This window comes from Protopterus annectens, chromosome 4.part0 (genome assembly GCF_019279795.1).
Source record: "Protopterus annectens isolate FY-2018-M chromosome 4.part0, PAN1.0, whole genome shotgun sequence".
NCBI lineage: Eukaryota > Metazoa > Chordata > Ceratodontiformes > Protopteridae > Protopterus > Protopterus annectens.
Genome location: NC_056733.1, coordinates 1,397,423,108 through 1,397,448,990, shown reverse-complemented (window position 1 = coordinate 1,397,448,990; position 25,883 = coordinate 1,397,423,108). Strand labels below are relative to the sequence as shown.

The 25,883-nt window shown below is 41.5% G+C and overlaps 1 protein-coding gene across 1 annotated transcript in view; it reads left to right on the top strand.

The window, feature by feature from the left end:
* Window positions 1-25,883, top strand: part of DDX46 (DEAD-box helicase 46) — a gene marked incomplete in the record, with an annotated part of 2,009,097 nt that overhangs the window by 1,679,618 nt on the left and 303,596 nt on the right. Inside the window, 1 exon segment of the mRNA XM_044069232.1 lies at window positions 4,485-4,703. Within this exon segment, the coding sequence (XP_043925167.1) occupies window positions 4,485-4,703 (219 nt within the window).

The following is a 25,883-nucleotide window of genomic DNA, read 5'->3' as shown; positions in this document are numbered from 1 at the left end:
TGTTTTACGATACATGCTTGTAAACAGTTCCTATTCCCAGAATGTATGTGATAGAATTTTAAGACTGAGGCCTGATTCCAAAATACTTGCTGTCAGTGTAAGTCACCACTTAATGAGAGCAGGTATTTTAGAATCTGACCCCTGATGTAAGCCTCTTTATAGATATGCATTACTCTGAAGTAAGTCACTTAACACTGAGAGGAAGTCTTTCAGAATCAGTGTAGGCTTGTACTGAGAGCTTCTCTTTTGGAATTTGGCCCTATGTGTACTCTCAAGTTTTTTAATATCTGTAAGGTGCAAGGTACTCATTTCCTACAGACCTCCCCAGTATGGAAGAGACAAGAGGAAAATCTCAAGAAATTACAGATTCATTATTGCAGAAAAGAAAATTCTCCTTTTTTTTGGCTCATCTGTCTCCCTGCAGCTGCCAGCAGTTCCTTTACTCTTTCACTGGGTCTACCAGACCAGTGTTATCCCCCAGTCTTCAACCTGACCCATATTCGGGGCAGTGAGGAGATTGAGGATGCCGGTGCAGCATCATATTGCTGCTGGGTCGTATGCCCTAACCTGCACCTATCCAGTACCCCGCAGCAGCTTTTTAACCTTTGCAGTAACTGCCTTTGGAAAGTGAATGAGTGCTTCTGAGCTTGTCTAACCTCTTCATCAAGTGGTATTCTGCTTGCAGTGTGGAACTTGCATGGCTGTTATTGCTGCTATTGCATCAAGCCTAGGCAGCTTTCCTCCCACAGGATAGATGAGCTGACATCAGCTGCTCACTCCCTTTCTCCACTGCCCGTCTGTCCAGTGATTGTGCTGTTAGTCGAACAAGGATCATCTGCGACACAGTCAGAGCTTTATCCCTCTGTGCCATGAGATTGGGCCTTTTTCCATTTACCTCATCAGAACTCTTACAGTTTCAACATGGAGAGGTCTTAGAAAGCTCTGAGAAATAATTACCTTTCATTACTAGGTCTAATACAATGACTGTTATAACCAATTCTCCTATTTTTTTTTTACAATTAAAAGTTGTAAAAATGCTTACATAGGAAAGTATTAAACTCAACTGAGAAAAGCATAGGACAGCTATTTTCATTTAGCCATACCAATTTTTCAATAGGCTATTATGTTCAGTTACAAAACATATTTTGATGGTGTTTTCTCTGGCCATTTGGTGTGCAGTAAAGATGTTTTTTAAATTTTAGCCAGCCTCACCAATTTTTCAATAAGCTCATATTATTTATTTGACATTTGTTAACTGGGATAGTCCATCTGAGCAAAAGCCCTTTTTCAGTGGAGGCCTGGAGAAAAAAGCTCCACAGTACAAGTAAGCAAGAAAATTTACAAAATTGAAGATGAGTACACTGAAAATTTTACAATAAACCATTAAGCAAATGTAGATAGAGCTCCATAGTACAATATAGTAAGAGGCATTATAACATTGAAGAAAAAAACATAGCAAAGAAATATACAATAAAACATTTGAATGAATTTACATAACACATTGGGTTATCTTCAGAGGGTAATTGTACAATACAGAGCAGTTAAGTGAGCTATGGTAATAGGGAAGGGAGGAATAGAGAGGATAGTGACAGATAAAGGGGTGGGTTCATGTGGAATTATTAGAGGCCAATCCTTGTGCTATAAAGGTACCCTTTAAGAGTTTTCTTCAATTTGTGGATGTAAGAACTGTTTCTAAGGTTCATAGGGAGCATGTTCCATGCAAGAGCAGGTAAGTAGCTGTAGAAATTCTGTCTAATAGATTTTTTTAGGTTTGTGAATTTGTAAAAGACATTGGTCAGAGCTTCTGAGGGTTCGAGCGTACTTATGGAGGAAGACAAGCGAGGAAATAATAGTGCAAGAGGAGGACTTATTCAAAGTGTATGTTCAGTTACAAAACATATTTTGGTGTGCAGTAAAATGTTGCCTGAGTAGATAATATCTTAATATTTATTCTGTAAGCATCTCATTGGCTTTATAGTATACTAATATAACATTGTTTTTTCTCTTTCTCATTGAAAACCAGGTAATCAAAAGTCAGTTTCTTCAGGTTAGCCCCCTACAGAGTAGTGTCTCCTGGAGTTTTGAAGTGGAGAAGTTAGGCCTCCAACCCCACACGCGCACACATGCACACGAACACCCACACACTGCTGTCCTCACATAAACATTTTCTGTGATTACATTACTTCTGGAAATTGAGATCTAACTCAGCAAAACAGTGTTTCATCTAGTTGGTTTATGATTGAATGGAATTCTCCCACCAACATCACCTGGGTTATAACCTTTCTGTAAAAACATCAGAACGTCTTCATAATGTTTTTTTTTTTTTTTTTTTTTTTTTTTGGTAAGAAGCTAGTAGAAGTTTTATTATGCTGTTTCTTGGGGAGATGTATGGGTAATCAGCTGCCCTCTGCAGAGATAGTGTTGGAACATGATAAATTAAGTCTTTTAAAAAGACATATCCTGCATAATTCCAGAGACAGTGTGGATGTCTCCTTGGCATGTATGGGTCAAATATTCACCATGTCCTCTATTTCAAATATGGCCATGACTAAATTAGTCTATTATAGAACAAAGAGGGCCATGTCCTTGTCCTTAATCTTTCTATACAAAGCACCACAAGAAAGAAATTAGACCGAAGGAAAACGGTTGTGATATAGTTTAAACAATGGAAAAGCCCCAAAATAATTCAGGGATTTGATTCCATGACTATTCCTGAAGATGGTATAAACACTGTTTATACTGATTTAAAGTCTGTATGTATTAGAAGGCCATTCCACCAAGCAGCATTTTTTGTAGGAAGTTACTGGAATCTTTGGCATAAAAATCTAGTTTCACGAGATGGGTTGCAAACTGGCTCAAGGACAGAACCCACATGGTTAGAATTGCTGGAGCCATGTCAGACTCCAAACCAATTACAAGTGGCATCCCACAAGGCTCAGTCCTGGGACCTCTCTTGTTCGGTATATATTTCTCGGAGGTACAGGCAAACATGGAAGGACTGTGGCTGACCAAGTTCGCAGATGACTGCAAACTGGGCGCCATAATCGACTCTCCAGCCGACACAAGCATCCTCCAAAAGGGCCTCATAGAAACAGACAACTGGTGCCAGAGCCATGGCCTCAAGCTAAATGCCAAAAGTGTATAGTCATCCCCTGTGGCAAAAACAAAGTGCCCACAAATTACCACATAGGTGGTAATCCATTAAGTACAGAAGAAGTAATTAGGGACCTGGGGACCCAAGTTGATAGCAATCTCTCATTTGACAACCATGTGGCCGAAGTGGTTAGAAAAGCATTTTATATAGCCCACCTAATTATGAAGGGATTCACATCTAGATCAGGGGAGGCCATCGTGCCTCTTTACTCATCCCACATCAGGCCCATAATTGAGTACAATTCCCCTTTTGGGATGTACCTTACCAGACACCTGCAGCAACTGGAAAGACCACAAATGTACCTCACCAAGAGGATCAAAGGGCTCAAACAGATGCCATATGCTGCCCGGTTAAAGAAACTCCAGCTCTACTCAGTGGCATACTACCTGCTCAGAGGCGATCTGTGCCTGACGTATAAAGCCATGTCCAACCGGGAATTAATGGACATGCTGCACCTCAGAAAATCCAAATCCCATCGAGCTACGCGCTCGAGAGACTTGAACCTCAGCACTGAAATAAATAGGACATGCTGGAGGGACAGATTCATAACCCAGAGGCTCCCTTCACTCTGGAATAAAATCCCAGTCCAGGTTAGGCAGAGTCCCTCATTGACTCTCTTCAAGAGGAATCTTGATGAGTGGATGGGAGATCGTAGGTTTACCCCGGGTATCACTTCTGTGTCACTGTTAGACAGAGGCACAGTATACTAACCTCGAAAAAGGGCATAGCAAAATTAATTTAAAATGGGTGGCGAAAGCCAAACACACTTTGGCTAGGCTTATAAATGCCCTAGGGCAGATAGCCTAGTATGAACCTATGAACAACCTCTGGTCTTAGCTATGATTGCACAGAATTAGTCTGAAACATATTTCCTCTTTTATTATTGTTAACATTGTCATGATTATTTGCATGTTGCAAAGTCTTAGCAGTTTAATTTGTGAAGGGACATCTAGTAAATAGAGCGCTGAGAACCTATGCATCTTGGGTAGCAGTCATGTTTCACTAATTTTTCTTGTGTACCATAAGATGCAGAGCTAATGTAATGCTGAGTTTTATTCTGCTGATAGTGTCACTTGGACTTTTGCATTTTAAATGCAGTAGTTTTGTCAGCTGCTACTTCATAACTGTGTCCAAATATCATTTTAGGATGGATGAATGGAAGGCCTCTCAGTGGGGGAAAAAAAGCGAGAGAGAAGAATCCTTTCTGTAGTCAGAATCTCATTGCAGGTCCTGTTCAGTATGGGAATATGATGTAGTTCTTTGCTGTTTTTACCCATTAAAAAAACTGTCAAGTAGAACATAACTTCATTTTTTAAATTATTTTCCTCAGGATGTGATGCAGCAAGCAACTAATGCTATTTTGAGGGGAGGCACAATTCAAGCCCCCACTGTGTCTGCAAAAACAATTGCAGAACAATTAGCTGAGAAGATCAACGCCAAACTTAATTATGTGCCTGTAGACAAACAGGATGAAGACAAGCAAGATGGTGGACAGAATGAATCCTTTAAGAGATATGAAGAAGAACTTGAAATCAATGATTTCCCACAGGTAAGTTAGAATTTATACTGCCATCATTGATCACTGTTTAGTTATGTGATCTTTTTGATCAGAGGAAAGAAGGAACTTTCGTGTCTGTATCCTAAACTGTATCCTGTAGAAAGCAGTGATATTTGAAATGCCTGTCCTCTTTCCAAGTACTGCAAATTCACATTCAGGTGTTCGTATAGAAGATCAGTTTTATATATATATATATATATATATATATATATATATATATATATATATATATATATATATCTTTATACACTTCTAAGATAAGATCCTCACATTATAACTTCGACTGAAGTTCCATGTAGTTGCGATGACTGGTTGATACAAGAGTCTGTTTTTTGACTCCCTATAAAATTATTCTTTATTTTAGCTAAATGTTGGAGTGATGGGGTTCAAGTTGTGCTAGTTAATTCGTCCAGACTCTTCCTTTGAGGATGAATCTCAGATTTTGGCCTTCCTCATACTCATAGATGTGAACAGATAAACAACACCAACATAATGTTAACTTTGCAGTATTCAGGCAACACCAGCATTACAAGGTTTGTCTTCCATATTAGTATAATGTATCCAGAAAATGCTTAAATGCTGTGCTGTCAAAAATTCTGGTAGTGGCCTAGTCAATTTCACTGCAGGTGATACTGTTATAATTGCCAAGGTCATACCTAATACATTATAATACAGTTATGACTGCTGAATCCTGCACAAATGCACTCTATAAGCACTTACACGAGTGCATGGATCGTGCTATCCCAAACAGAACCAAGACGCTGTCCTCCAAAAAAGGAATACAATCTGGTTGTCCCCTGCCGTAAAGAAAACTGCACAACAGAAGGAAGAAATTGTTGCAAAAGAGAGTAAAATCCCATGAGTGGAGGAGCTCCCTCTTCAGCCTCAGTAAGAAGCTGAGATCCCTTATAAGATCCTCCAAAGCTAGCTGCAAAAACAAAATCGCCACTGATTCCTAAGGACAACCACAAAGCATTCTATAGCTATGTCAAGAATCTCAATGGCAACACCCAGATCTGCTCTGAGTTACAGCACAATGGCACGAAAATTACAGAACCAACTGATATTGTCAACATCCTGGCAGATAGGTTCAGTGCTAACTTTACTCCCCCACCCCCTAAAGGGCCCATATCTATACAGGAAGAATGCAGAGTCCCTGTAATCACAATTACGCAGGTAAAAGCTGCACTCTTTAAAGCCAAAAACACAGCATCCATGGGACCGGACAACATCCCAGGCTGTATTTTACATGAACTTCAGAACGAACAGGCTCCCCACCTAAGCACCATGTTCAATCATAGCCTCACATCAGGCTTTGTACCCACTGAATGGTGTACAGCAAAAGTTATCCCACTCCACGAAGGGGGAGCCACCATTGATCCCGGGAACTATAGCCCTATTAGCCTGACGAGCCTGGTCTGCAAGGCCATGGAATGTATCATCATGGAACTCATAAACAAAGACATTGGTAACCTTCAAACTCTGGATCCCACCCAGTTCAGGTTTGTGAAAGGCAGATTATGCCTCCTGAACCTGATCGATGACCTTGAGGCAGTCCCAAAGCCGTAGATGAGGGTAAGGTGGTTCACACAGCCTATTTTGACCTTGCCAAGGCTTTCTACACCATCCCCCATTCTGGAATTATAGCTAAACTCACTAAACTAGGTATAAATCCCTACATCACAAGATGGGTTGCCAACTAGCTCACTGACAGAACCCACACTGTGTAAAAGTTGCACACTCCCAAATCTGACCTCAAATCAGTGACAAGTGGAGTACCACAGAGTTCAGTCCTGGGACCTTTCCTGTTTGGTATCTACTTGTCTGAAGTACAGGCTAACACAGAAGGCCTCTGGCTAACGAAGTTTGCAGATGATTGCAAACTAGGAACCATAGTCGAGTCCCCAAATGATGGCGAAATCCTACAGAAGGGCCTCGCTGAGACAGATGCCAGGTGTCAGAGCCATGGCCTCAAGCTCATTGCCAAAACGTGCATTGCCATCCCCTTTAGTAAAAGCTATGTACCCATGAACTACTACATAGCAGTCTACTTAACACCGAATGTGTGATGAGACCTTGCGCCCTAGGTGGACAGTAGTCTGTCCTTTGATAGTCACATTGCCACAGTAGTCAGGAAGTCCTTCTATGTGGCACATCTCATCTTAAAAGGGTCCTCATCCAGGAAAAAAGAGGTCATTGTCCCCCTCTACTCTTTACTCATTAGACCCATTATAGAGTGCAACACCCTTTTGGAATGTACCTCACAAGACATCTGAAGCAGCTGGAAAGGCCACAGAAGTACCTCACAAAGAGGATTACTGGCCTCAAACAGATGCCCTACACTGACCGTCTCAAAAAGCTCCAGCTTTACTCCGTAGCATATCGCCCACTCCGAGGTGATCTCTGCCAAAAATATAAACCTATGTCAAACCCAGAGCTGTTGGACATGCTGCACCTAAAGAAATCCCAGTCCATCTGAGCTACACGCTTTAGGGCTTGTCACCACAATAAACAGGACATGCTGGAGAGAGAGATTCCTGTCCCAGAGACTTCCCATACTCTGGAACAGGCTACCCATCTATGTCAAGCAAAGTTCTTCATTAGCACTCTTCAAGAAAAATCTTGATGAGTGGATGGGAAATAGGAAATACACCTTGGGGATCACTTCTGTGTCTCTGCTTGACAGAGGCACAGGAAAATGGCTTTCTTGGGTGGCGTAAGCCAGGGGACCTTGTTGGCTAGGCTTACGTAGGCCCTCGGGCCGATAGCCTAGTACCTACCTATGAACCTAATTTCAGACAGCAATTGCCAGCTATCTTCCGTTCAGATTGATTTCTTCTCAGTGGAGTGGAAGGCATATATATATTGCTTCTTTCAGTTACTTTCCTGTTTTTGTTTACATTCAAGGTGTGGTAGTAATACAGTTTTAGCCAAAAGACTGAGAAGTAATATGGGATTGAAGTTTTCCAGTTATCTTGCTTCAATTAAAATACTGTTTTTCAATACAAATGAGTTTCATCATTTAGTTTTGGGGCAAGTATCAGTGGAACTGCTTCCTTAATTTCCTTTTTTTTTTTCAGTATCTCTCTATCTGTGCATTTTTTCACCACTGTCTTCAACCTGGTATTGTGCAGCAGCTGTCTTAATTGCTTCACCAACTTATCACTGACTATGATTCCAGTTCTGTGCGCAAGCAGATACCTCAGTTGTTGGCATCTGCACCCTGTCAAGGTCAAGGAGGAAGGAACTCTTAGGAAATTTACTTTTTTTTAAAGCTTTGCAGTTCTCTTCTTGTCTCCCACCTTCATAGTTGCTGGCACAAACTGTGGTGTACATTTCTCGCATGCAGTCTCAGTTGTTGCCATTGAGTCGTGCTTTTATGCTTAGCAGCTGACACCATCTTGGCCACAACCTTTTCTCAGTGCTGCTCCATTCCATTTCTTCCTGCCATTCTTGCAATTTTGGGAACTCAAAATGATTCTGATTTGACATTGGTATAGTGTGCTATAGATACCATGGATCACTTTTGGGGTAGTCTTGGGCAGCATTTTACTATGGTGATTTGAATAGTAGCCAGCAAGCATATAGTGCCTTCTCAGTACAAGGCTTTTAAGCAGTTATCTTCCATAGCCTGCACCTCTTATAAGCCCCCATTCCCCACTTAAAAAATATCATTGGCAGGGAGCACTTGTAGGAAGGACCAGAGAACTGGTATTTTTATTTCCTCACACATGTTCATAAAGAACAAGAAGTCTGAACCCTCTTATATGCAAGTATGGATGTTCTTCGTGTTTCACTGTTGCAGTCATTACATTTGGGTAATCTGCTGGCAGGTTGCCCACAGTCAGCCTGATTAACAAAGTCTTGGGTCCTGCGTCGGTTGCTGTCCCTTCTTCCATGACGTCAGGTCGTCAGAGGTATAAAACATGCAGCCGACGCCATTACATCAGTCTTTCTTGCTGCACGATGCCCGAAGCAAAAGCATTTTGCAAGTGCCGGTCGGCCGACTCCTGAAATTTTCGTTTTCGAGTTTCAGAACTAAGTCTTCAACTAAAAGCAAAGTACCCCATTGGGGGGAAATTTTCTTGCTCCTTACCAATGTTAGTAAAAGTTAATAATTGTATTACTTGTGGGAAGCAAATACCTCATATGGATTTCCATTTGTACTGTATTCCTTGCCAAGGCTGTGACCATGACGTACCTTGCTGTCTGTTTTCTGCTTTATTTAATCAGCACACTATCCGTTGTCGGTACATTTTTGCTTCTAAATATTTTGGTTCTCAGTTTAATTATCCAGAAATGACATCTGTTAGCCATCTGACTACTGGATTACCGAAAATACGCAAAAAGAGAGAGGCCATTGAGGTCCAAAACTGCCAACGATGCTTCTCCTCAGCTAGTCGCCAGTTCGCCAGTACTCCGGCGCTTTTGCAGCCCCTGATACCAGCTACTTCTGATTCACAGGCCTCTACTGAGACCCATTCGGAGTCCGGTATGCCGCGAGATGCTTCACCTAAAGAACCTGCAGATGTCTCCACCTTGGATGGGTCCATAGCCGTTGTTCAGGCACCAGCTTCTGAGGGTGTATTCAGACCTACAGATTTGCATATTAAACCGACCCCACCTTCAATACTAAGGCCTAAATCTCGATCTCTGTCTAACAAAAACGATGCCCAGGCCACATGTTCAGGCCTCTAAGCCTAAAAACAAATGATCAAAATGGCTGAAGATTTACTTACTCTAATCAGGGGTAGTCAACTCCCCCCCCCCCCCCCAAAGAGGTCTAGGGCTGAACTTGACTATGAATCTTCTGAACAGGATTCTGTTTCTTCTGACTCTTCTAATGACCTGGATTTGTCCAGATCTACGTATGAGGACTCTGATGCAGAGGATTCCATTCCCTCTGCTTCTCCCCTTGAGGATTTTTATTTTGGAGAAACTTTACATAGCTTAAGGGAGCATTTCCACTGGGAAAGTCAGGATTTTTCTGAATCCAAAAAGAGGCTTAGGGATTTCCTTCTTCTTCCTCAGCATAGGCCTTTGGCTATTCCTCCTGTACTAGTCATTGTTGATGATATGTTTTCAGAATCCAGCATGGCCCCTGATTGCCTGCCTCTGGCCCCTAGTAAACCAGACAGATACTGCAGGGTTCCTGAGTCCCAAAAATTCCTTTTCAGAAACCCTGTTGCGGACCCTGAAACCGTTTATCAGGGGCCCAAGGGCATTAAGGCTTCTACTGCTAATAATCCTACCCCTTCTGATAGAGACTCCAGGGCACTGGATAGATGGGGTAAAAAGGGTTATACTTCTGCAACCTTGGCAATCAGGGTTTTAAACTGTCAATTCCATATGCTAAAATATCAATAGCATATCACGGGGCTGCTTAAACAGAAAATGATGTTGATTTCTGACTGTGTGGAAAATAAAGATTTACAGGATTTATTGCATTCAGCTCAACAAGTTGGAAAACATACTTTGCAATGTGGTTTTGATTCTTCAGAGGCCTCTTGCAGGGCTGCTGTTACTGGGTCTGTGCTTAGAAGGCATGCTTGGCTTAAGGAGCAGTCTCTGCCTGATCATGTTAAAACAAAACTGTTGGATGCTCCTTTGCAGCAGGACCGTCTATTTGGCAATAAGGCTGAAGAAGTTCTAAAAAAGATGGAAGATAAAGCTAAATCTATGCAAACTGTGAAAGATTTCTTACAAGTTCAACCGCCAAGATTTAGTAGGCACTGGCCTACTAAGAACTGGTCCTTTCCAGCTCCTTCCAGAGCCACTCAAACCAAACCCAGGCAATCCAAAAGCACCAGGTTTCGGTCCCAAGGGACTTTCAGAGCTAAGCAATGGGGTGCTTCCACTTCCAAATCTGGAAATAACAAGACACTACCTTATGGTAAACACTCTCAATGACTTTCCTTTAAGATTACCAAGCAGTTACCTCTCAGCCGTCCCTTTGGGGGGAAACTGGCTCTTCATGAAAAAAACTGGCAACTTATAACCCGGGACAAATGGTTTTTAAATGTAGTGTCCCAGGGATACAGATTTCATTTCCACACTTTGCCAACTTCAAACGGGTGGCCAGACCTGCCCCAAAATCAGTGGGCAGAGGCTCAGAAACAAGTACTTTCCCTCCTAAATATGGGGGCTATTCAACTAGTACCAGAAGAGGAAAAGGGACAAGGTTTCTATTCTAAACTTTTCCTGGTACCCAGAAAAGACAAATCATGGCATCCAATTCTGGACCTATCCACTCTAAACACCTTTCTGGACATTCCAAAATTCAAGATGCTGACTCTTCACCAGTTACTTCCTATGCTAGGCAAGGATGCCTGGTTGGCAGCTCTAGATTTAAGAGGCTTGCCTGCATATCCCAGGGAATCTTGCAGAAGATACCGATGCTTCAAAGCAGGCTACTTGCATTATCAGTTCTCTGCACTGCCCTTTGGCTTGTCTACTGTGCCCCAGGGTATTCACTAAGTGCCTGGCTCCAGTAATTGCATTTTGCAGGCAAAGAAATATTCAAATATGTCCATACCTGGACGATTGTCTAATTCAGGCAGAAAACCCGGCCATTCTTCTAAAACATCTGGCGTTTGTAAAAAGAGTTCTAACTTGTCTAGGGTACACTATAAAAGAAAGAAATCACAACTGGTACTCTCTCAAAAAATTACATTCCTGGGTGCAAGCTTGAATACAACTGCCCAGATGGCTTTCCTTACGCCAGAAAAGCAAATTCATTTGGTGACTTACTTCAAACAGGTGGCCAGAAAAACCCTGCTGTCTGCAAGACAAATACTGCAAGCCTTGGGGTTCATGGCCTCGAGCATTCATCTAATTCCATATGCAAGACTGCATATGAGAAAACTTCAGTGGTACTTAAAAAGTTTATGGAGTCAACATTGTCACGGCCTGGAAGCAATGATTCCTATCATACCTTGCCTGCGCGAGGAGTTCCTATGGTGGGTAGAGGCCTGCCACCAAAACAAGGGACTGCCATTCACACCACCCCCTGCCGCCCAAACCCTAACTACAGACGCATCAGACTGTGCATGGGGGGCTCATATGGCAGGGAAGTGCATTCAGGACAAATGGAGACCAAATCAAATGCACCTTCATATTAATCAAAAAGAAATGCTAGCTGTACAGAATGCACTGACAGCCTTCAAGGACTACCTTCATCCAGGACAACTAATGGTAAAGACGGACAACACCACAGTTATGTTGTAAATAAGCAGGGGATACCCATTCCTACCCCCTCTGCAGACTAGCCATGGCATTGTGGAACACGGCCTTGAGCTGCCAAGTACAACTACAAGCTCATTTCCTGCCAGGAAAGCTGAATATTCTGGCAGATGAACTAAGCAGAAATCTCATGGATCCCCATGAATGGAAACTGGAACCACGGATTTTCAACATGTTGACATGCAAGTGGGGGACCCCAGCCATAGATCTTTTTGCCTCACCCCAGAACTACCAGTTGGACAAATTTTGCACAAGAACTCCTCACAAAAAAGCCTGGAAAGTGGATTCTCTGTCCTTCAGCTGGAAAAACCTATCTGTCTGCGTCTTTCCCACCTCTGCCTCTGCTCTCCAAAGTTTTACTAAAAGTTAAACAGGACAAGCCAAAAATGATTTTGATTGCTCCAGACTGGCCTCACCAACACTGGTACCCACTCCTGCGCAGTGTCACAAATTTCTCCATGGCACCTGCCTCAGACACCTTGCTTTACAGTCCCAGCAGGAGAACCAAATTCTGCACCCTCAGCTCCAAACATTGAATTTTGCAGCTTGGCTAATCATTTAAATCCCCCATTAGCATCCCTCAGCAAACCTGTGATGGATGTCATTTTGGAGCAGAGAAGACCTAGTACTAGAAAATCTTATGCTGACAAATGGAAAAGATTCTTTGCCTGGAATCATTCCCAAGGGATGAGCACAGCAGCGTCCAATTTACCTCAGAATTTGCAGTACTTAACTGAGATGCTTCACAAGGGCCTGTTTTTTTCCTCCATAAAAATGCATGCCTCAGCCATTTCAGCTCATTACAACACAGAACCCCTCCCCTTCTCTCATCCTCTGCTAAAGCAGCATCTCAGAGGGGCCAAAAACTTGTGACTACCCAGGAGAGCTCCAACCCCTGCCTGGGACATTAACTTTGTATTGGAGAAACTAACTCTACCTCCTTTCGAGCCAGCTGCTACTGCAGACTTAAACTTTCTTTCCTGGAAAACAGCCTTCCTTTTAGCAATCACTTCAGCTAGAAGGATATCTGAATTACAGGCCCTTATGGCAGTGGATCCTTTCATCATCTTTCATGCGGACAGGGTGTCATTCAGGACCAGTCCATCCTTCATGCCCAAGGTGGTATCCAGTGTGGCTCTTAATCAGTCCATTCAGTTGCCAACATTCTTTCCCAGTCCACAGAACAAGGGGTAGCGAATTCTGCATTCATTGGATGTACAGAGACAACTTAGATTCTACTTGGACAGGACTAAATCTCGAAGAAAATCTGAACAACTGCTGGTAGCATTTGCTGCAGGGTCAGAGGGGAAGGCTCTTTCAAAACAAACCAATTCTAAATGGATAAGCCATTGTATTAATTTCTGCTAAAAGCACCATGAAAAACCTATCCCCCAAGGGATCAGATCTCATTCCACCAGGGCTGAATCTACTTCTACAGCCTTTCTCAGAGGTGTTCCTACCAGGGATATTCTAGAAGCTGCTATCTGGAGTTCAGTTCATACTTTCACCAAGTATTATCACTTACCAATTTTCTCTAAATCCAGAGTTGGCTTTGCCACTGCTGTTTTGCAGGGCTTTATAGCTGGTCCTAATGCGGTATAAATCCATCCTCCCATCCATAGCTTTGGGAATCTACCCAAATGTAATGACTGCAACAGTGAAACACAAAGAACATAGTACAGTTGTGTACACTTACCATAAATGTAGATGTTCATGTGTATTCACTGTTGCAGTCCTGGTTACCCTTCCTCCAGCCCCCTGTTTTTCTCTTACTATACCTCTACTTTCTTTTACTGTGCTTAAAAGCGTTTGTGGTGTATTTGCTTTTGTTTGGAGGTATATTTTTGTGTTTTTAATTACTTATATATTTTGCTCTCCATTTGGGGGGGCACCTGACATCTGGGGCAAGAAAAACTGATGTAATGGTGCCGGCTGCATGTATTATACCCCTGATGACCTGACGTCATGGAAGAAGGGACAGTAACCGATGCAGGACCCAAGACTTTGTTAATCAGGCCAACTGAGGGCAACCTGCCAGCAGATTACCCAAATGTAATGACTACAACAGTGAATACACTCGAACATCTACATTTATGGTAAGTGTACACAACTGTACTTTTTCAGGAGTTATGGGTTTTAATCCCTGTAGTGCTGCCATCAGAAATTTACATGAATTTGCCAGCAGTATGGAATTTATTTGTATTTTTGTTAACCTGGATACTGCTATTATCCCTGTGGTCTGTATTCAGGTTCAGCTCAGTTTAAAGACCTAGAATGCAAATAGACAGTGGGATAATGTTGTACTATTAGTAAAAGAAGTAAAAGCAATAAGTTACAGGTGGGATATTAGAATAATAGTTAAATGTAGTATGTAGAACATTGCAGAAATGAGGGAAGCAGTAAACAAACGTTTTGAAGTCAGGAATGTAGATTTGATTTTAAAAGTACTTTTACAGTTTAGGTGAGAGGTCGAGAAAGGTGTAGAAGGAGCATAGAGGGTGAGATGCTGGAAATGGAAGGAGGGAAGTGAAGAACAAGGTGCAAATGTCAGCAGCACTGGTACCTGTTAATATAAGTGGAAGTTAGCCTTAAGTGTATACAGTAAGTATGCTGTGCGGTATTGGGTAATAGCCAGGCTTTGCCATAGTTTCATAGGTTGGTACTAAGATAACTGCCCTTGCGAGCCATTTTAAGCCTAGCCAATTATCCCTTGTGAGACTCAAACCCTGCACCTTGCGTTTGTAAGGCAAACACCTTAACCATTAGGCCACCCTCCCAACCCTTCCACATCCAAATAAACCTTAAACTGTGTAAATTCAGAGTTATAATCACTGGCTCTTTGGGATTTCACGAATCTCAGTCTGAGCCCAGTGCCTTCCAACAGTCTTTCCAGCAATAATTTAGAACTTTACCATAGTTAATCTGCACATGCAAGCACACACACAAACTCATGCGTACACAGTATTTTCCATAATCGAGGAAGGTAAATGACAGCTGCCCAGCACCAACATTCACTTCCCAAGCTTATAGTTTAGCTGTCCCAATTAGTCAAGACTAACAAAAGAGCATAACTTACAATTTATCTTTGAAATTAGTCAATCTTTAATTGTTTGTCATAAAAATTAGCTCTGAGTAGTCACCTTTCAAAGGACTGACAGTTCAGTGTTGAAAACAAGTCAGTGGATAAACCATCAGCTGCAAACATTTAAAGCTGAATGATAAAATTCTTTACGTGAAGTAATAAGCTAAAGCATCTCCTTTATAAATAAATATGCAAACAGGATATAACTTGCGAGGGGTTGGCAATTTTTGCCCCTCTGCCTGCCAACAATTAGACCTTGTCTCAATCTTTCAATCTATATGCCTCATTATTGGGTAAGATATGACCAAGAGTTGTCATCATCCAGGCATTTATCGGGGTGGTGTGAGTTTTTTCTGTTTTCAGTGCTATCTCTGCATGCACATGATGACTTGCAAGGGAGGGACATGTAGTAATAGACTGTCCCATTAGGAGCATCCCCAAACTTCTGAGAGAGGTGTTTCTTCTAAGCAGCCCTGCTGCACTCCAAACCATGAGCAGTGGTCTCAACATTTCATCACCAGGGATTGAGGAACCCCCCTGGGAGACGCAAGAGGGTCACACCCCATGATTCCTCTCCATTCTTGCCTAGCAATTCCATTGCTTTAGCTACTAATCAGGTCATGACTTCTTGAACTGCAGTCACATGTCCACCCCCCAGTGCCATGGAACTGAGTACAGAACTTGTGTTGCGAATTGAAGATAAATATTTAAACATATAGATGTCACTCAGAAAACACTAGCTATTAACTAACTATTCACTAACTGTGTTAAACAAGTTAACCACTGTTAATATATTGCTTGCAGAATCAGAATGAATTATCTGAAGTCCTCACAGGCAGTTGATCAAAAATGCTGTCCCAGATGTATGTTCAAGCATCTAGTAGTGTAATTGCAGTTAATATTTCTCACACTTAAGTCTGTCTCTGCTTGTGTAAGTCCTAGACAGGATTTTCTGTGGCTTTTGCTTTGATTGAAAAATTGGAAGATGCTTTCTTGTTTCCAGAATCATATGGCCAAAGGAGGTAAGTGAGATTCAGCAATCTGGAATTCAATTGAGGAAATAACCTGTGACCTATCTCAGCATCTCTAAAAATCATTAACCTTGTAACTGTGGACACATTTATGAAGCAGGGATTACTTTCATTTTTTAAAACTGCAGTACATTCCTGCAGTGGCAAATGCTGTTGAATACAGTCTTGCACAATTTGTTTCACATATTAGTTCATTGAAAATACACTGTACTGTAAAACTTATTTTGCTTTTATCTGTTAAAAAATTGTTTAATTTGATACAGATGTAATGTAGTTTAGTTCACTTCTTATGTATTTTCCTTGAAAAGAACAGTAACATACAATGATCTTGTATTTGCAATTGTGTGCAAATCCAGTTTTTGTTGTACTGCAGAGAAGTCGCTTTCATCCTTATTTTAGTTCCGATAATTTGCAAGTATTACAACCACTTATCAGGTTTTGTTTGAGTTATGGCCGTAAACCAAAACCTTTTTTCAGCTCTTGTTGCTGTACCCTGTAACATCCGTAAGGTCAGATTTCAAGGCGACTGTCCAAGAAAGGAAAGGGTACCCCTACTTCTTCCATGCATTATTTTTTCAGAATTTGAGGAATTTTTAACTGCCCCTTTTGAAATGAGTAAGCACAATGATCCCTTCTCCACCAGATCCCCCAAACCAAGAATCCCTTGTTTTGGTAAGTCCTTAAAGATGATGAAATCCAGTGTGGAATGGCCCGCCCAATGCTCATCTCCCAGGAAGAGTATTTGTGCATTTCTGGACTAAGCTGAGGCTGAGCTTTGAGTGCTTTGTCACTTATTAAATTTGTCATGTACTCAAGAGACACCATGGAAGGGCAGTGCAGTACTAGATATTGTGTTGGTATTGTGGTGGGGGAGAGGCTTCAGAAGACATTGAGGGATGTCAACAGAATTAGTGATAGACTCACAGCAGTCAGATCCCAGTGAGGGACTACGGTAGTATTCATAATCTCAGCCTGTGCCCCACAACAAAGTTGTGATAGTGAGGAAAAGAATGCATTCAGGCAGCTGTTACTTCTGTCTTAAATGGCTTGATGGTAGCCATATGTAGCTCATTGAGAGAGAGAGAGAGACCATCACAAAATTACAAGAGCAGCCACATGCAACACAGGTAGACTTCCTACTAGTAAAGAAAGGGTGTTGAGGTAGAATCGACAATTGCAAAGTCTTCCACAGTGAAATAGTCGTCCCATAGCATAAACCATTGGGTGCCACATTCATCTGAAGGCAATGGTCAGAGAAGGCTATAAGGTCAGCAGAAACTGGGATGTAGGTCTGGAAATTGCCTGGAAAGAAAGCACAGGGATTGAAGGAAATACTCAGGATGCTAGCATCTTAGGAAGATGAGGAAATAGGTGGAGTTTAAGAAGAATGTCAGTGCCTCAAAAAAGCGTATGTGAGGACTGTAGAGCAGATGTGCTGCTGAACTAAGTAGAGAAATACGGTACTTTAGGAAGGCTGGTGGGGGAATGAATAAGTCCAGGAAGCCATCAGATAAAAGAGGCGTGCAGGAAAAAGTAGGAAATAAAAAAGATGGACCAGGATAAGAATGAATACTGGTTAGCCTACAAAGAGACTGAGAGCAGTTCTAGTTGCAAAGAACAAGGCATAGGCAGTACTGTACAAGCTTCTGAATAGTGATTAAGCAGATGTCACAATGAAACTGTATCATGTTGTAAGACAAAGACAGAAAAATAAAGAAGGTAGTCATTAGACACTCTGCATAAGGGATACCAGCAACACCCTGCTCACCTTTCCTCAACATATAAAGAGCAAATGGAAGGAGTACTTCTATCAGCTTCTAAATGAAGAAAACCCTGCCGAAACTGTACTGCCCCAGACACAGCCTATGATGAAAGAAGAAGAGGTGCCCATCCTAGAAGAATTAAGAACAGCACTAAGTAAAATGAAATCAGAAGAAAGCAGCAGCAGACTTAAATGAGGTCATTGTAGATATGATCAAAATGTTGGGCAAGTTAGGGAAGAAATGTTTCATAGTGTACTTACAGCAGTATGGAGAGAAATGTATCCCAGATGACTAGTGAGTAAGCTTTCCAGTGCCAGTATGCAAGAACAAAGGGGACTTTCACAGATATGGAGATGAATATACTAACTAGTAGAAGGCAAAGATGGGAGATGAGCATTTCAGATTCAGATCAGCATGCAGCACAACTGACTTGATGTTTGCAGAGAGATAGATGAAAATTTTTTATTTTATTTTTATTTTATTTTGCATTTGTTGACCGGGATAGTCCGACTGGACACATGTCCGTTTTCAGCAGAGGCCCGGGGAGAAAAGCTCCAATAATACAAAGCATATGATACAATATATGACAGATATATGGTAATATAATATACATTGCGTACGTAGATAAAGGTTACAAATACCATACGATATACACTAACACTTGTAGAGAAGAAGATACATAGATACGTCAGTGTAAGAAGAGACAAAACAGGATTGCAATTTCAATAATATGTACATTAACAATTGTAGAGAAGAGGGTGAGATCTTAAGGTTATGAGATTCAGGTAGCAAATAGGTGGCTTTTGCCTTGATGGAAGGTACAGATGAAAAGGACTGGGAGGGTTACTTAGTCTGGATTGGAACACTGGCAAAGCCAGTGGGTTTTGAAGTGGTGGGTGAGACCTTTCTTGAAAGAATGAATGGAGGTGGAGTTAGTGAGACTGGGTGGGAGAGAGTTCCATGTTTTACCGACTGTGTTGGAAAACAAAGAGTCCCCTCCTGTGTTATGGGATTTAAGCGTCTGTACCAATGATCTATGAGATGATCTAAGTCTGTTTTGGTTTATATAAGGGGTGAGTAGTCTGCTCAGACCAGGGGTATTATTTGGTTGAGAGAGTACTTTGTAAGTAACTATGAGTTGTTGCTGTAGAATTAGGTTGGGTAGTTCTAGCCAGTCTAAGTTCTGAAGATTGATACAATGATGGGTTTTGTAGGGTAAGCCAGTTACAAGTCTGGCAATATGATTATAACAACAGGAGAGTTTGGATAGTTCCGATTTGTTTGGGTTTGTAAGTATTGGGGAGGCATACAGGAGGGTAGATAGGAGGTGGGTGCGAGCAATGGCGGCTTTTGCGGTGGGAGTCAGAAAGGATTTTATTCTATAGAGGGAGCCCAGTTTTTTATTGACAGTCTTAATAGTTTGGCTGATGTGAACATCAAATCTGAGTTTGTTGTCAATAGTGACACCTAGTAGCTTAGTGTAGGTGTCTGGGGAGATGATGGTACCATTGTTGGATTGTATACTAAAGGGAAAGGTTGGCGTTTTATGTGTGGGATGAAAAAGGAGCATTTTTGTTTTTTTAGGGTTTAGGATAAGTTGGCGTTCGGATAGCCATTTTTCAACTGCAGAGAAACAGTCTTGAGTTTTGGAAAGTAGGGAAGCTGGGGATGTATCTGAGCATATTAAAGTAGAGTCATCAGCGTATTGAATACATGTGGATTCTGGAATGACTTTGTCTAGATCGTTAATAAAGATGGAGAATAGGAGAGGGCCAAGTATGGAGCCCTGGGGTACTCCAATAGTGTTGGGTAAGCAGTCTGAGAGCTTGTTGTGCCAGAGCACAGCTTGCTGCCTGTCAGAAAGATAGGCATGAAACCAGTCAAGGGTTGAGGTGTCTAGGTAGAGAGTTTTAAGAGTTTCATGCAAGAGTTTGTGGTTAACCATATCAAAAGCTTTTGATAGGTCCAAGAAGAGAGCTGAAGATATTTTTTTGTCATTCCGGTTTAGATTGATAGTGTTAGTAAATGAGAGGAGAGCAGTAGTAGTGCTATGTTTTGGCCTGAAGCCATGTTGAGAGTCAGTTAACAGGTTGTTCTGAGTTAGGTGCTGCATGAGTTGTTTGTGTATACATTTTTCCATGATTTTAGCTAGTGGTGATAATATGGCTATAGGCCTGTAATTTGAAAGTTCAGTGGAAGGGCCTCCTTTATGGAGTGGAATGACATGGGCGATTTTCCATATGGAGGGGATTGTGGATTCAGTTATGGTGCGATTAATTAAGATAGAGATGGGGTAGGCAATGATATCTGCAGCTTTTTGCAAAAATACAGCTGGCAGAAGGTCTGCAGCGAGGGTGGTAGGTTTTAATTTCTTTAGTAAGGATTGAATGTATGCAGTAGGGACAGGTTGTAGGTTGAATAGTGGCTTGGTCTTTAGGGTGGAGGTTGTTGTTGGGTAGTGGGGGACGTTTTGTTGGTTGGCTAGGGATTTTATAACGTCGATGAAGAAGGTGTTAAAGGAAGTAGCAACTTCTTCTGGGTTTTTCGTAAGTAGGTTAGCTGGTGTAGGTGTGGCGGACCTTCCAGGGTGAAGAAGTTTATTTATTCCTACCCAAAACTTTTGGGGGTTCTTTTGGTTTGTTTGTTGTAGTTGGAGATAGTAGTTCTTTTTGTCGGCTGAGATGTGCTTTTTTGTTTCATTTCTTAGTTGTTGGAATCTATTCCGGTCTAGGGGTGATTTGGTAAAACGCCATTTATTCCATGCTTTATTTCTGGTTTTAATTTTGGTAATAGTGTCTTTAGATAACCATGGTGCTATTTGAGCTTTTGTTTTGATTGAGCGTTTGGGGGCGTGTAAATCAAGTATTTTTAGGAATGTGGTGTTAAAATTTGATACTGCCTCATCAAGTGGGAGATACTTGAGGACTGACCAGTTATAGGACTGGAGCTCATTTCGGAACCTAGTGAGGTCAAAGTGTTTGGTACTTCTAACAGTTCTAAGGACAGGGGGTTTGTGGCTACCTATTTTGCTTTTTATCATATAAGTGATGAGGTGATCACTAAGCTCATTTGGTATGGTCCCAGCTTTGTACTTTTCTGGGTTATTGTTGGTAAGTATCCAATCCAGGATGCTTTCTTTTTGTTTGGTGCTGCCTGTTCTGGTAGGGGTGGTTATAATTTGCGAAAAGCCGTGGAGATTAATATTAGTTGGGTCGGATTCTGACACACATTGATTCCAGTCAATGTTTACATCCCCCAAGATTATGGTTTCTTATGGAGGTTGTTGGTCAGCCAACTTAGAATGTTTTCAAGAGTGTCTAAGTTTTTCCCAGGGGGGATATAGATCACAATGAGGTTAATACTTTTTTCTTTATTTAGTTGTAGTTTTAGTGCTGTTAGCTCTACATTGGGCATTTTAGGTGGTTGAACAGGGTTAGGAATAACATTGTGTGTTTTTAAAGAGGACAGCGGTGCCCCCTCCTCTTTCTTTGAGGCGATCAGTCCTATAAACGCTGTATCCCGGTGGCAGGATTTCGTTGTCTTTAGTTTCTGGTTTGAGCCAGGTTTCGGTGAGGCACATAACGTCAGGGAGGTGGGTTGCTAAGAGAGCATGTAGGTTATGAATTTTGTTGTTTAGGCTTCTAATATTCAGGTGACTTATAAGAAGGGAGTCTAGAGGTCTTGGAAATAAGGATGTGTTGTTAGAGGGATCATTTACTGGTGGTCCAGGATTTGGGTGAATGTCCCCGTCTTTGTTAATGTTTTTTCTAAGATACTCGATTAGTCTCATAAGTTTGTGGTGTAGTTTTTCAATGTGGTTGGATTTGGGGTAGGTTATAAATAGTTTGTATGGATGGTGGTACATAGTAGATGCTATTTTGATGATAGGGTATTGATTGGGGTCAATGGAATTGAGCTTAGTTGTGGGGTATTGGTTTGGCATTTTGGATAATGAAAACCTGAGTATGGCTGGTTTTCATATTTAGTTAGTAGGTATAGTGCAATAAACACTGTCAGGCTGAGGGTTACAGTTATTGGGGCTGTTTTCGTGCTCCGGGGTAGGAAGGATTTCATTTTGAAGAGTAATTGGCTGGAGGATATGCGGGTACGGGTGTTTAGTTATTGTTATAAGGGAGGGGGGGAGTTGTGGAGAGGGTGATGAAAGAATAGTGACCCAGGTGATGTGGGAGGGCGTTGAGAGAGGTGAGGTATGAGCGTTTTGTGTGGCTAGGGCTAATGGAGGGGGAGTGGCTTGGTAAGTATAAAAGTAGGACTACTGGGGGCGGGTGGGATATGGGGCAGGGTGGGCGCGAGCCAGCCCGAGCGCAGCGAGGTTAATCCGACTCCACAGTGAGCAAGTACAACAGGTAATACAGTTGCAAATTTGTATTGTACTTTGCAGTAGGGTTTTACAAGTGTAAAGGAAAAGTAACAGCTTTCTTGTTAGGACTGGGTCCAAATTCTTTGCTACTCTCAGATTATACACTAATTTTCTGAGTAGTTAGGGTAAATGAGGCTTTTACCAGCCTGTTATTTCTCTGCTGTGTAGAATAAGTTCGCGGCTTTTGAAGGAGATATTATAATGCTTAAACACAAGTAAATGTACAAAGATTATAACCTTGTGTATAAATAGTTTCAGTTCACTAGTATTTGTTCTGGGCTGCTTTCTTCTAGAGCGCGGACTTCAAGGGTGGCCAGGGGCAGTTAGCAGGGCTGCAGGGCAGTACCTTAACAGATGTAGGAAAAAACACGTTTAGTTTCTTGGGAAGACTATCATTACAAGAAAACAATCAGTAAAATATGTCAGCTTGCTAACTGAGGCTTCTTCGCGACTCATTCCATCCTTGTAATAGTCAAAAAGAGTAAAACAACACTAGTCGCCACTAATGTAACACTATGAGATTAAGGGACACCACGCTGTGATAGGTATATCCTTGCGCGTGTTCCTAGCACTGTAACATAGGTTTTAAAACATAGTCGTTCCTCTGAGTACAACTCGACTACTACAGAAAAAGGGCAACAATCCTTATATAGCACTTAACAAAAGACTTTCATACAGGCTATTAACTTTTAAACAGAGTCGCTATTCTTAATCAATGCACTTAAAATAGCAAAGAGAGTCAACAGTAGTCTTAAGCTGCTAATACATTCAGAGTGTTCTTAAACAGAGTCGCTATTCTTAATCAATGCACTTATAATAGCAGAGAGAGTCAACAGTAGTCTTAGGCTGCTAATACATTCAGAGATAGCAGAGAGAGTCAACAGTAGTCTTGAGCTGCTAATACATTCAGAGTGTTCACGCTACCTCTGAGCAGGTAACTGCATGCGGAGTTTGCGATACACAGTGACAAGGTACAATATCATCAAAAGAATACACTGGGTAGCATTGGGAGTATAGTTTCCCTTTTACATGAGTTTGGTGTGGTTATACATACCCCTGAGAAGTAGAATCCGCCACGTTGGATTCCGACACAGCAGGAAATGTTTGTAAATTGGCGGGCACTTTGGTTTATGAAACCTCGCATTCGTCAGAGGCAGGGGGTGGGATAAGGTAATCCGACTCCACAGTGAGCAAGTACAACAGGTAATACAGTTGCAAATTTGTATTGTACTTTGCAGTAGGGTTTTACAAGTGTAAAGGAAAAGTAACAGCTTTCTTGTTAGGACTGGGTCCAAATTCTTTGCTACTCTCAGATTATACACTAATTTTCTGAGTAGTTAGGGTAAATGAGGCTTTTACCAGCCTGTTATTTCTCTGCTGTGTAGAATAAGTTCGCGGCTTTTGAAGGAGATATTATAATGCTTAAACACAAGTAAATGTATAAAGATTATAACCTTGTGTATAAATAGTTTCAGTTCACTAGTATTTGTTCTGGGCTGCTTTCTTCTAGAGCGCGGACTTCAAGGGTGGCCAGGGGCAGTTAGCAGGGCTGCAGGGCAGTACCTTAACAGATGTAGGAAAAAACACGTTTAGTTTCTTGGGAAGACTATCATTACAAGAAAACAATCAGTAAAATATGTCAGCTTGCTAACTGAGGCGTCTTCACAACTCATTCCATCCTTGTAATAGTCAAAAAGAGTAAAACCACACTAGTCGCCACTAATGTAACACTATGAGATTAAGGGACACCACGCTGTGATAGGTATATCCTTGCGCGTGTTCCTAGCACTGTAACATAGGTTTTAAAACATAGTCGTTCCTCTGAGTACAACTCGACTGCTACAGAAAAAGGGCAACAATCCTTATATAGCACTTAACAAAAGACTTTCATACAGGCTATTAACTTTTAAACAGAGTCGCTATTCTTAATCAATGCACTTAAAATAGCAAAGAGAGTCAACAGTAGTCTTAAGCTGCTAATACATTCAGAGTGTTCTTAAACAGAGTCGCTATTCTTAATCAATGCACTTATAATAGCAGAGAGAGTCAACAGTAGTCTTGAGCTGCTAATACATTCAGAGATAGCAGAGAGAGTCAACAGTAGTCTTGAGCTGCTAATACATTCAGAGTGTTCACGCTACCTCTGAGCAGGTAACTGCATGCGGAGTTTGCGATACACAGTGACAAGGTACAATATCATCAAAAGAATACACTGGGTAGCATTGGGAGTATAGTTTCCCTTTTACATGAGTTTGGTGTGGTTATACATACTCCTGTGAAGTAGAATCCACGTTGGATTCCGACACAGCAGGAAATGTTTGTAAATTGGCGGGCACTTTGGTTTATGAAACCTCGCATTCGTCAGAGGCAGGGGGTGGGATAAGGTAATCCGACTCCACAGTGAGCAAGTACAACAGGTAATACAGTTGCAAATTTGTATTGTACTTTGCAGTAGGGTTTTACAAGTGTAAAGGAAAAGTAACAGCTTTCTTGTTAGGACTGGGTCCAAATTCTTTGCTACTCTCAGATTATACACTAATTTTCTGAGTAGTTAGGGTAAATGAGGCTTTTACCAGCCTGTTATTTCTCTGCTGTGTAGAATAAGTTCGCGGCTTTTGAAGGAGATATTATAATGCTTAAACACAAGTAAATGTACAAAGATTATAACCTTGTGTATAAATAGTTTCAGTTCACTAGTATTTGTTCTGGGCTGCTTTCTTCTAGAGCGCGGACTTCAAGGGTGGCCAGGGGCAGTTAGCAGGGCTGCAGGGCAGTACCTTAACAGATGTAGGAAAAAACACGTTTAGTTTCTTGGGAAGACTATCATTACAAGAAAACAATCAGTAAAATATGTCAGCTTGCTAACTGCGGCTTCTTCACACTCATTCCATCCTTGTAATAGTCAAAAAGAGTAAAACCACACTAGTCGCCACTAATGTAACACTATGAGATTAAGGGACACCACGCTGTGATAGGTATATCCTTGGCGTGTTCCTAGCACTGTAACATAGGTTTTAAAACATAGTCGTTCCTCTGAGTACAACTCGACTGCTACAGAAAAAGGGCAACAATCCTTATATAGCACTTAACAAAAGACTTTCATACAGGCTATTAACTTTTAAACAGAGTCGCTATTCTTAATCAATGCACTTAAAATAGCAAAGAGAGTCAACAGTAGTCTTAAGCTGCTAATACATTCAGAGTGTTCTTAAACAGAGTCGCTATTCTTAATCAATGCACTTATAATAGCAGAGAGAGTCAACAGTAGTCTTAGGCTGCTAATACATTCAGAGATAGCAGAGAGAGTCAACAGTAGTCTTGAGCTGCTAATACATTCAGAGTGTTCACGCTACCTCTGAGCAGGTAACTGCATGCGGAGTTTGCGATACACAGTGACAAGGTACAATATCATCAAAAGAATACACTGGGTAGCATTGGGAGTATAGTTTCCCTTTTACATGAGTTTGGTGTGGTTATACATACCCCTGAGAAGTAGAATCCGCCACGTTGGATTCCGACACAGCAGGAAATGTTTGTAAATTGGCGGGCACTTTGGTTTATGAAACCTCGCATTCGTCAGAGGCAGGGGGTGGGATAAGGTAATCCGACTCCACAGTGAGCAAGTACAACAGGTAATACAGTTGCAAATTTGTATTGTACTTTGCAGTAGGG